Consider the following 13,101-nt stretch of genomic DNA (forward strand, 5'->3'; position numbering starts at 1 on the left):
CTTACATCAAAATCTCCCGACGTAAGAAGGTTCAGAGACACTGTGAGTACCAAAAATGACAGCACCATTCCTCCCATTGGGAATATCAATAGTGGTCTGCGACCTAACTTTTCCATTAATGGCACCTGTCAAAACAGATAAATAAAATGAGAAAATAGTAACTAATCCGGAAACTTGCTGAGACCGGAAATGACTTTTATTTACCGGGTCTGTCTGCAGATTTGTGCACAGCTCATTCCTACGACATTATATCTTAAGACCATTTCAGCACTGTTAGCTTTTTTGTCAGTTAATATTTTGAAAATGTTATTTTTGTCTAGAAATACATATATTGAGCATGGTTTTGATTAACAATAATAAAAAAATCATTACTTACACATATAATAGTGGCAATTACATTGATAGCACCCTGCCCAACCACAACGTATGGAATGGTCTGGTCCGGAACCTGGGCTTGTTCAAAGATGAAACTGGAGTAGGACATAGCCTATGATAATAAAGATAAATATTGTTAGTCAAAATATCAATCAACAGTACTTTTGTTAATCAACATTTTGAAGTATGTAAAAGAAATTACATTCTTGATGGACAAAGATTGACCGTAATTACATTTACTTAAATAGATATCTGACAGTTACAAATTGTTTTATGTTCAAATATGGCGGCTGGATACAAAATTGTCAAGAAAAAAATATAAAGCAGTAAGGATCTGAAAAACGTGAAATTAGAAGTTGGCAGGCGATGTTTATGTTAATGTGTGGCGACATGGCCGAGTGCTTAATGCGTTTGACTAGTAATCTAAGGATGGCTGGCCACGTGTGTTCAAATCCAGTCAGTTGCAAGCCGTTGTTGTCTTGAGCAAGACACTTTCCACTCATTGCTTAGTACTGGTTGGTTCCAGGAACGGATTCGTAAGTGTTACGTGCAGTATTACAAAGCCGGTAAGAAATATGCCTTGACACACAGCATATTTAAATCAACCAATCAGAAAACTTACGGCATTAATACCAGACCATTGCTGGGCAATCTGCATCACCACGGCAATAATTATGGGTAATTTTAATTCAGGGGTCGACAACAACTTTTTCAGGGTGAAAGTTTCAATCGACGACGCTTTTCTAGCTTCCGCTCTCATTTCTTCTAGCTCGTCTTCCACATCCAAGTACCCACGAAGTTTTATCAGAGCTGTTCAAACAAAGTGTTAGACTTTAATGCGTTAGTTCTATTACTTTCTTAAAATAATTTTAAATATTTGCCGAAAAGTAACATTATTTACCATAAAAGAAACGGCTTTGAAATTACCGTAACAGTTACACTATTGTAATGAACTATATTGAAAACTGATTACATATTACATCTATTAAAATTCAAAGTGAAGATATTTTGATATATTTAGATTTTATTACTTCAAGTCTGAGAGTATATACTGAAAGAAATGTCACTCTGTCCATTAAATTATCTAATCAACACGTTTCTGATAACAAATAAATGTTGTAAATATTTAGATATAAATTGAATTGAATCAAAAATTCGGGCGAAAAAAAAATACCTTTCTTGGCGCCATCTTCGTCATTTTTCTTTATCAACATGTACCTCGGGCTCTCTGGGCACAGTGGGAACAACAACAAACAGACGAGTGCAGGCAAAGCGTTAAACCCGAACAGTACTGGCCAAGCACCCCAAGTACCTGTATTGAAATCATGATTTATCTATACTTATTGAATATTTTTTTCAGAAAACAAACATTAGAAATAGTGAAACAGTTTATGTACAATTCGCAGTTTTCTGTAGAGGATGTTTTTGTTTAAACTCATTATTCCTTTACAGTATAAATATTCTTTCAATTACCATTACTTACAAAATCATATACATGTATTAATCTAAGCTTAAAACGAAACGCATTGTTTTGTGCTATTTAAATTTTAATTCTGATACATTCAACGCCACAATTTAAAAGATATCAATGAATTAATTTTATTTTCGTATCTAGTACTACTTTTACTTTTGTGTACAATTTGGATCATTTGTTAAACTTACCACAGAGGTCTGGTAGACCAAGCACCATGGACCACAGGATTCCTATGGTGATAAATAACTGATGACAGGTGCCTACAGCACCTCGGATTGATTTTGGCGAGATCTCGGCGAGGTAGAGTGATGCTAAACTTACACTGATACCTGAAACGATAAATGAGCCGTGTCACGACAAAACCAACATAAGGGGTTTGCGACCAGCATGGATCCAGACCAGCCTGCGCATCCGCGCAGTCTGATCAGGATCCATGCTGTTCGCTAACAGACCGTATAACAAGTAGAGAAACTGATAGCGAACAGCATGGATCCTGATCAGACTGCGCGGATGCGCAGGCTGGTCTGGATCCATGCTGGTCGCAAACCCATTATGTTGGTTTTGTCATGACGCGGCTTAAATAGATTTTTGTTATACTCTCCTGTGTGATTTCCTTCAATAACTACAATAACAATACATTTATTAGACAATAAGACTACGTGGCCATGATATACAATGCAACACAGAAATCTATTATAACTGTCTTATTTTCTTCAAATATTACAGGGTACTTTTAACTTTAAACGTATATTAACGTTATATTAAAGCAAGACACCAGACGAGACTCAGTGTGACCGTCCGGTTTAATCAATAGGTGGTAGAGCGTTGGACTGTAAATCGGGCGACTCAGGTTCGATACTCGGTCGGTACATGATTTATCATTAAATCCTTTCCACAGTCATTTGCACAGTATCTCTGCTCTGGCATGTACAGTAGTTACTCTTGTGAAAGTGAAGGCAATAAGTATTGGTAAACTGCTTGACTACCTGTCCAGGAACAAACTTCAAAGTTGCTGGAGTGATAATTGCGAATGCTCATAAAAATTCACACATAACAGCAAATACAAAGTGAGGAAATTACAAAGGGAAGTAATAATGATCTAACAAGCTATAAACAATAAACTTACCATTATGGAGTCCAACAAAGACACGGGAGACCATCAGACATTCTGGAGAATTGGCGACGGATGTTATTGCCCCAAAAATGGACGCAACAAACATTAAAACTGTGATTATTATCATCCCCTTCTTTCTGTAAATACAAATAATGGTGTTAGTAAGGAAACATGGCACCATTAAAGTAACGTGTCCATGCTATACACTGTGACTGCGGTCAACTGATTAATTCTAGCTGGAGAAATTCTTTTAATTTACAATTAATTACTGAGTAGTCCATAATGAATAAGGACAAGTGAATTATAGAAATTTTACACTTAACCTCATAAAAGTGATTAGCTGTTGGTCCCAAAATAGAGCCAGGCCAGTCTGAATGAATGTTTATGTATTTTAATATCTTAATCCCTTAAAAGTAAAACTTTACCACAGAAATTACAGGTAATTCTCAAATTCATCATTTGAAATGAAAACGCTTATGAGTCTACTTGAACTATTACGCACAATTCTTACTAGTGATTTTCTGAACCCTTGAACTCTTTTAAGTTTGTTGACTTCATTATCTAAATCCGTACATTCTTCAACAATTATTGTTTTTTTTATTCATTGATACTTCAAATCTAACTGTGCCATTCGAATGTCTTACCGTCCGAAATAATCGGCAATTCGTCCCGAGGAAAAAGCACCCACCATACCGAAGAAGACAAACAAAGCTACTGTTATAGACCACATCAACTCAATAAAGTTGTCATCTTTAATTTCTGGAAAAAAGATAGAATCGTTTTCCGTAGATAATAAACAAAAAGCTAAAATAGCAACAGAAGCAGCGACAGTTTACAAAAGAATCCCGAGAATTTTAAGACTTGCATACAACATGGATATATATAGTCCAACATTATAGATTTACTACAAATTAATATATAACAGAAAATGTGTTCATATTATGCATTAAGGAGATAAATTAAAGATAAATAAGGCAGCCTTCGCAAGTTTACATATAACTAAAAAGATCTGTTTCAACTGGAAAGGCAGCTTTCCATGTTTTAAATCACAAAGGGATACCATTTATAAAACAGTGATCTTTCATTATCTAGATTGCTTTCTCACACAGATTGCATATTTTTTATTTAAAAGGACAGAATGAACAATTCAACCATGACACTTTACTTGTTTAAAACTTTCAAATTTAAATAAGTGGTCCTAAGGGGATGTTGACGTCATTAATACGTCACACTTACCGTCAGCGCTCTTGGCTAACAACGGATGTACGGTTGTTGTCGGCGCAACTGTTGTACCGTTACTGTTGACTGTGTAATTTAGTCCCAGAGAACTGTTGTTAACAACAGTAGCTATTGTTGTTGTTTGATTAGGTAGTGATAAGTAATGTAGACTTTTATCATCTACATAATAATCGGTTTCAATACCATCACGTGCCAAGTATACTTTGAAGTAAAACGCTTTTATAAGCTGAAATTTAAAGAAAATGTGTATAAACTTTTGTTTTATAAACAAGTTGAAATTTAAATTAAAATATGTTTATACTTTGGTATCATCAACTTATTAACATTTTGTATTTAATGATTTTGCAATAACCTTTTTACTATGGTACAGTCTATAATTTCCATATTTTGCAAGTTTGACCACTTTCTTTACTAGAAGTAAGACCTTTACTGTCCTACTAGAAGTAAGACCATTATTTTGACAATAAGTATTACCGTTATCTTGACTAGAAGTAAGACCGTTACTGTCCTACTAGAAGTATTACCGTTATCTTGACTAGAAGTAAGACCGTTACTGTCCTACTAGAAGTATTACCGTTATCTTGACTAGAAGTAAGACCGTGACTGTCCTACTAGAAGTATTACCGTTATCTTGACTAGAAGTAAGACCGTGACTGTCCTACTAGAAGTATTACCGTTATCTTGACTAGAAGTAAGACCGTAACTGTCCTACTAGAAGTATTACCGTTATCTTGACTAGAAGTAAGACCGTTACTGTCCTACTAGAAGTATTACCGTTATCTTGACTAGAAGTAAGACCTTTACTGTCCTACTAGAAGTAAGACCGTTACTGTCCTACTAAAAGTATTACCGTTATCTTGACTAGAAGTAAGACCGTAACTGTCATACTAGAAGTATTACCGTTATCTTGACTAGAAGTAAGACCGTGACTGTCCTACTAGAAGTATTACCGTTATCTTGACTAGAAGTAAGACCGTAACTGTCCTACTAGAAGTATTACCGTTATCTTGACTAGAAGTAAGACCGTTACTGTCCTACTAGAAGTATTACCGTTATCTTGACTAGAAGTAAGACCGTTAATGTCCTACTAGAAGTAAGACAGTTACTGTCCTACTAGAAGTAAGACCATTATTTTGACAAGAAGTAAGACCATTATTTTGACAAGAAGTATGACCGTTATCTTGACTAGAAGTAAGACCGTTACTGTCCTACTAGAAGTAAGACCGTTATCTTGACTAGAAGTAAGACCGTTACTGTCCTACTAGAAGAAAGACCGGGTTTTATCATCAAACCATGCAGACCAAGGTATAAACGTTTAAAAAAGAATAAGTTGTTTATGAAGACTGGACGTGGGCAAAGTCATAATTTTTAAATGGTAGGATAAAAAAACATTCACTCATAAGATACGTACACTGGCCGGGGAATTTACCACTCCAATGTTGTAACCATATAAGAAAGAATTCCCAAACACACAAACAGTAATGCTGAAAAACAGCCAGGTTGTCATCTTAGCTTCCCTCTCCTGAAATATACAAAAATATCCTTAAACATATGCAAATATATCCTTTAACATATACAAATATATCCTTAAACAAATATATCCTGAAATATACAAATATACCCTAAAACATATACAGATAAATGCTAGAATATACAAATAAATCCTCATATATCCTCAAATATATCCTATGAGCCGCGTCACGACAAAACCAACATAGTGTGTTTGCGACCAGCATGGATCCAAACCAGCCTGCGCATCCATTATGTTGGTTTTGTCGTGACGCGGCTCATATATACAAATATATCCTCATAAGACATACACAAATTTATGCTAAATATACACAATTTATATACAAAGGTATACCAAAATACAAACATATCCTTAAATACACAAATATGCACAGTAGCACAAGAAATACATAAATGTTCTGAAAACAATGCGCAAATAACTTTTTAGATTATTATACAAAACAGATGTAAACAAATACGTTTATCCGTTTGATCAACTATGTCAAATTCAGACTACACTGAAACAGCAGGTAAAGGGAGGAAACTTTTATAGTTTTATACTAAACATGATATTCGAGTTACCTCCCATTTAACAAGTATTTTACGCAAAATTTCATTATGACCTATCCTTGAAAAACCTATAAATCGATAATTGGGGGATGCTTTTCTGTATTTAATTTTGTTTTCTACGAAGTCTAGACGTTGATTCAGTCACGTAATTCAAGCAGGAGTTTCAACACTCACAAAACAGTCTACATTATTTTTCTACGAAGTCTAGACGTTGATTCAGTCACGTAATTTTTTGATCGTGATTAATATCAGATCTGCTAGACCTCTCACTTATTACCAGGGATAGTCAACTAATTTCCTACGATTCTTTTCAAATAGACAAACAACTGCAGTCGCATTTTTGTAATCCATCGTCAGCACTAAACGCTCTATTAAAGTTCTGTGAAACAGGTTTATGCTGGTTCCATCATTTTAGTGCAAGTTTAGTCCGCTCAATCGTGATCCGAGTTAAACTTGGGTTCAGCGTCAGACACAGTTCTTAACCACTATATGAGCCAGTGGCGCAGTTAACTACGAAACATGAACTCGGTAGTCTGTTAAACTCATATTTTGTAAATATGTATAACATTCTGTAATAGCATTAATATTTCCAGCCAAAATCTAATATCAACATCACAATATGGTATCCTGGTCTAGATTATGGAAAGAACCTTGAATTTCGAAACATTATCATTCATCATGTTGTCGCCTTGGTTCTAGGTAAAAAGATAACATAAACTGCATTTAAGCAAGGCAAGTACAATTGATTGAATAAAATAAGTTAACTAAATGTCACTTTCCATATAAAAATATGACAGGCGTTTCAGTAAGTTAATGCTTGTAGTCTGAATTTCAACACTCTGGTTACGTAGCCGCTTTATGGTATTAGTAAAGACAATGAAAGTGGCAAAAAATACCAGAAAATGCTTCGGTAAAACGGAAAGTGGCCGAATATGACGAAAAAAGCTGGCTTCTCAAGACATTATAGTACGTTTGCAACCTTAACACAAACACTCATATACATATACACTATCTACTTGATATCCCGTGAATACTTACACTAATATAGATTATCAATATTCAATAACAGATGTCTACCTAAAAAACTTACGTATACTCGTATTCAAACATTTGTATGCAATGTTACATGTCTTTGATAAGTATAATAAGTATATCAACATATGAAAGTGAGGTTCGTGATATTTTTCGCTGAATTAAACTGCTGGTCAATATTTATGTTCGGCGTGAATGAGTGATTTGATTGATATCCACGATGTCAAGGTTTCCATATAGTATATGAAAGGTAAATAGACAGTGTGAAGCCATCTCAAATAACAATTCATGTACTATCCATCATTTCATGTCCATTTATTAACCAAATATTAATCTCTCTGCGTGAAGTCAAGGGCAGTGGGAAAAAAGTACATAGAATATTAAAATGCTTCATTTAAAACTATTCCCTTTAATGGCCTAGAGCCTCTCTCTTGCTCGTGGTAATAATTTAATTTCATCCTTTTCAGTATTGAAACTGTCCTGTGAAAATTTCAGTTGTGAGAACGGTTAAGGTTTCGCGTGCAAATATAGGCCTTAGTCGATACTAAATATAGTATATACGCCATGAAAGCATAACAAAAATTTCCTTTTAGAAAATAGCGTTTCAAAGTTTTAAACAAGGGTGCCATAGTCACAAAATACGCCCGTTTACGAAAAAGCTTTAGATGGAGATGGGGGCATTATGGATAAGTGTTATCTAGCAAGCAAGTTTTTATTCTTGGCACTGTGTTGTTAAATGAACCTTAAAACAAATCAATAGGGAAGATATGCACAGAATGTGTGACCTTGACCTTGGTCGCAGGGACCTGAATTTTATGCACGGCACTCAGCCTCATAATGATGAACATTTGTGCCAAATTATATTGAAATCCCTCTATGCATGTAGAAGTTTTGCTCCAGACAAGTGTTTTTCTATGAGCTCTAACTGTGACCTTCACCTTTGACCTAGAGACTTGGTTTATGTGCAGGGCACTACGTCTCATGGTGGTGAACAATTCTATAAAAGTAACATTAAAATTCCTCCATGCATGTAGAAAATATGCTCCGGACAACATCTGGATATTTAATCATCTCCAGTGACCTTGACCTTGCAAATATTAACCTAAATTAAATGTGTAACACCTGTAGTCATGATAGTTACCATTTGTGCTACAATCCATCAATAAATGATGACTAAATGGTCCCTATAACCATCTTCAAATTTTTATCTGAACTTTGACCTCTATGTGTAACCTTGACTTTGGTCGCAGGGATCTGAATTTTGCATGCAACACTCAGCCTCACAATGGTGAACATTTGTGCCAAGTTATATTGAAAACCCCCTATGAATGTAGAAGTTTTGCTCCGGACAAGCGTTTTTCAATGAGCTCTAAGCGTGACCTTGACCTTTGACCTGGAGACCTGGATCATGCATGGAGCAATACATATCATGGTGGTGAACATTTCCATAAAGTATTATAAAAATTCTTCCATACATGTAGGAGATATGCTCCGGACAAAATCTGGATATTTCACCATCTTTAGTGACCTTGACCTTGCATATATTGACCTAAAGTACATGTGTCACAGCCGTAGTCATTATAATGACCATTTGTGTTACAATCCCTCAATAAATGATGATTAAATCGTCCCTATACACATCTTCATATTTTTATCTTTTTTTTTAAACGGGCGTACAAAAAGTACATGTAATTTAATAACTAAAAAATTCTGATTTAAGATTTTATTCTAGGGAAATACATTTCATTACAATTCTTAATCTTTGAATGAGCTGAACTGATATTTACTTGAAAATTAAAATATAATTAAATTTCTATGAGAAAGTATTTACATTTGATAAGGTAATTACTGTATGATCTTTATGAACAAATACCAAGTCTACAGAACACCATAGTTATCACAGTTAAGAATCTTGACCAATGAATGAAACATGTGTAAATAAATGTTACATTCTTTAGAACATACTCAAGTCCAAGAAAGAGGATTATTTCATGCCCTTTGATTAAATTCTATTTTTAGAATTGAAAGTGAAAATAGATCAAGGGGAGTAATTGTGTAAGTCATTTATGAACAAAGTAATAACTTTGTTGTCTCCCTTTGATTAAATTCTATTTACAAAATCCGGATATTTCATCATCTTTAGTGACCTTGACCTTGTATATATTGACCTAAATTATATGTATCACAGCCATAGTCTTGATAATGACCATTTGTGTTACAATCCCTCAATAAATGATGACTAAATGGTCCATATACACATCTTCATATTTTTATCTGAACTTTGACCTCTATGTGTGACCTTGACCTTGGCCGCAAGGACCTGAATCTTGCACGCGACACTCCGCCTCACAATGGTGAACATTTGTGCCAAGTAATATTGAAATCCCTCTATACATGTGGAAGTTTTGCTCCGGACAAGCATTTTTCAATGAGCTCTAAGTGTGACCTTGACCTTTGACCTAGAGACCTGGTTCATGTGCGCGACACTGCTCCTCATAGTGGTGAACATTTATATGAAGTTTCATTAAAATCCCTCCATACATGTAGGAGATATGCTCCGGACAAAATCTGGATATTTCACCATCTTTAGTGACCTTGACCTTGCATATATTGACCTAAAGTACATGTGTCACAGCCGTAGTCATTATAATGACCATTTGTGTTACAATCCCTCAATAAATGATGATTAAATCGTCCCTATACACATCTTCATATTTCTATCTTTTTTTTAAACGGGCGTACAAAAAGTACATGTAAAGAAAATCCAATGCTTTTGTAATAACATGATATTAAGTTTATACAAGTTGAAGGCTCAAATTTTGTATATTTTACATTATTTTGGGCATGCGCAAGCGAGAAATGGTGTTATATAAAAAGGATAGAGAAATAAGTGAGTTATAAAAGTTATATAAAATACTTTTGTCACTTTTTTTATACATTATTTTTTTATACACATTTTTTTATCACACTATGAACATGTATATTAAAGACCCAAGTTGGACTTTGGTGCTCACTTATAAATAGGATAATAAGGTTTAGAAACAATCGGAACACCTCGTAGATTGACGGAAAGGACCGAAAAGTTGCGACTGGCAAACACATCGATCGTCTGCTTCCATTCATCATTGGGGATGGGTTCTTTGAATGGATATTAAGAATGATAGTGACACTAATTCATATTTCATAAGTTAATATAATATTATGTTTGCACTACCCAATTGACGTACATAAATAAAACCATGCACATTTCGATGCACTCGGTTAATCTAAGAACAGACCCACCTTTTGGTTTAATGATTATTGTTAGTAAATATCACGTTAGGCCAGGCAACATAATACATAAACTGTGTTCAAGAAATAAAAGTTCAAAGCTAGTTTAAATGAAAGCAATAACGTTCATTGTAATTTGGTAAAAAAACATAGCAAAACTACCATAGGAGTTTTATTAAAGGTTCTTTCAGACATTAAATATGCTATTTTCTATATTTTAATCAACATTCATGAATATTGTTAACATTTCACTACCTTTATTACATATTAGTTCACATTCAGTGCCATTTTCTTCAGGTGATAAGCATTTCTTACGTTCTAAAACCTTAGAACCGTAATAATATCATTAGAATACATGTTTTTCCTTTGTACAAAAAGAAAATTCTACTTATTTTCAGAAGCTTAATCAGCCTTATATTAAGAGATGCTGAAACTATTTCATCATGCAATTTAAAGCTCAGTTCGTGGAAGCTTAGAGGCCACGGTTTCATCGAAACATCTTAAATGCAAAGTTTGAGGAAGAAAAACAGGTGCATTTTCTCCACACTTATTTTAAGTGTTTCAATATATCAAGGGGATAACTGTGGGAAATTACACTTATAAGGAAGAAAAATCCAAACAAACAATGAATTGTTGAAAGTATGCATTGTTTGAATGTTCTAATGAATGTTCATCAATCCAAGATTTAAACCATTTCAGTCTGATTAACACCAGCTCCAAGATTCCTATGTAAGAAATTAAACAAGTAGATCTGAACTTAAGTCAAACTAAAAATAAAAACATCAATATTTATAAGATCGATCTACTTTATGACGATTCGGCAATATAACGTTCGTAACGGTTTACTGTATCTGGACATGTTGTGTCCGAAAGATATTGCACTATATATGTTACAAAGAAAAGCCACATTTGAAATGAACGAGAGGTGTATATATAAAAGTATGTCTATATTTGGAAGTTTTGAAAAAAGATCACATTTAAGTACTTCCTTTTACAAGGCGTGCGATGAATTGATATACAGTGGCTACATATGTAATATACTGACCCGTGCATTACCGCGTCCATCCTGTGAACAAAAGTGCACACAGAAATACAATAGAAATACGTAAGTGTTTACAATAAACAACAGTAAACAATATATATCATTCAACAAAATGATTCATGTCAGATGACTGGTGTTCACTTTCACTTCCATATTTGTAAAAGTTATTAAATTTTAAGTGGAAAAGAATTTCTCGAAACTCTTGGGGGCATTCCGGGACATTACGTGACTACTGTATGATAAACAGGACTTATTAATCATTATTTATTTCCCTTCCGGACAATAATGTCTATGAAAATAATCATTAGAAATCCATGTGAGAAAAATGTCTATATCTGCAATGAATAGTGACAAATCAAACGCACACAAGATCAGGAATTGGCTTATCTGTGCAGCGAATGAATATTATTCATGATTCGTTATTTTACAAATATGGAAGTATCAGTGAAGCTGCATTGGGGCCGCGGGTGGGGTTGGACAGAATGTTTTGTTATCAGTCATTCACTTTTTTTCCTCATTCTAAATGGAGTTTTTTTCCCAAACATAATTAAAACTGAACAAGTTCTTTCAATATATAAAGAGAGAAACCACCTTCAAGTCCAATACCTTGACTTAATTAAATTTTACTTAGTGCCATGTGACGAAACATTGCGGAACCTTAGCGAGGCTCAGACTTACAACTCATTAGCAGTGTAGTAGATATTTAAAGTCCTTAACCTTCTTATATATATACATTACTATTCTACACAGGCGTTCGGCACATTTGCCTTGTCAATAATGGTCAAATTATCATAAAATTATCTCCCCTTGAACAAAATAACTATCCAGCACCTGTCATATATATAAGGGGAGTTGCTTTTATGATAAATTGTCATTATTGACAAGGCAAATTTACCGAACGTCTGTACTTTCTATACATGTTTAAGCTGATTTTCATTTCGTCCATTTACCTATTCCTAACAAAATACGTGAAGTCGACTATATAATGAAACAACTTGCCTTCATCAAAACACTTCAAAACATTAGAACAAATGCCTTTCGAGAATTCAAGATTTTACTTTAATCGAAAATTCAGACATGTTCGAGACTTCACGATAGTCTAAGGGAGTCTCCAACCCAAATGTTGTTTAAAGTAGGCCTTATACCTGCTCTGAGAGCCCCACCTCCAATAAAAAATCATGGAAGGTTTTCAAAAGAACTTTAAAACTACATGTATTTAAAAGTGACGCATATCTTTCAGAATAATTAAAATGACACTTTTTTAGAGTAGATTATTAATGCCAATTAAAATGATTTTAAAACGACTGTTACAGTGCTTTAACATAGTAATACTATTAAACACGTTCGTAACGCTTATAACTAACGGACCTTCATAGAACGGGAAGTTATATACATTGTCAAATATCGCAACATTTATAACATTTGTATTTTGTTTTATCAGAACAAGAATGTAACCTTTACATATGTATCAAATTC

General features: G+C 34.1%; 1 protein-coding gene across 3 annotated transcripts in view; it reads right to left on the bottom strand.

The window, feature by feature from the left end:
- Positions 1-13,101, bottom strand: part of LOC132724878 (solute carrier family 2, facilitated glucose transporter member 1-like) — a 46,085-nt gene that overhangs the window by 14,377 nt on the left and 18,607 nt on the right. For 2 of the 3 annotated variants that reach the window (XM_060709862.1, XM_060709852.1), the window contains exons 2-10: positions 5,614-5,724; positions 4,200-4,428; positions 3,608-3,722; positions 2,976-3,100; positions 2,038-2,178; positions 1,550-1,687; positions 998-1,185; positions 377-487; positions 6-125 (exon numbers count right to left, since the gene is read on the bottom strand). In XM_060709862.1, the coding sequence (XP_060565845.1) occupies positions 6-125; positions 377-487; positions 998-1,185; positions 1,550-1,687; positions 2,038-2,178; positions 2,976-3,100; positions 3,608-3,722; positions 4,200-4,428; positions 5,614-5,724 (1,278 nt within the window). Of the gene's footprint in view, positions 1-5; positions 126-376; positions 488-997; positions 1,186-1,549; positions 1,688-2,037; positions 2,179-2,975; positions 3,101-3,607; positions 3,723-4,199; positions 4,429-5,613; positions 5,725-11,628; positions 11,650-13,101 lie in introns of all 3 variants that reach the window. The other variant, XM_060709844.1, reaches the window with a different exon arrangement.

This window comes from Ruditapes philippinarum, unplaced genomic scaffold (assembly GCF_026571515.1).
Source record: "Ruditapes philippinarum isolate M1 unplaced genomic scaffold, ASM2657151v2 ctg502_1_1_1_1, whole genome shotgun sequence".
NCBI lineage: Eukaryota > Metazoa > Mollusca > Bivalvia > Venerida > Veneridae > Ruditapes > Ruditapes philippinarum.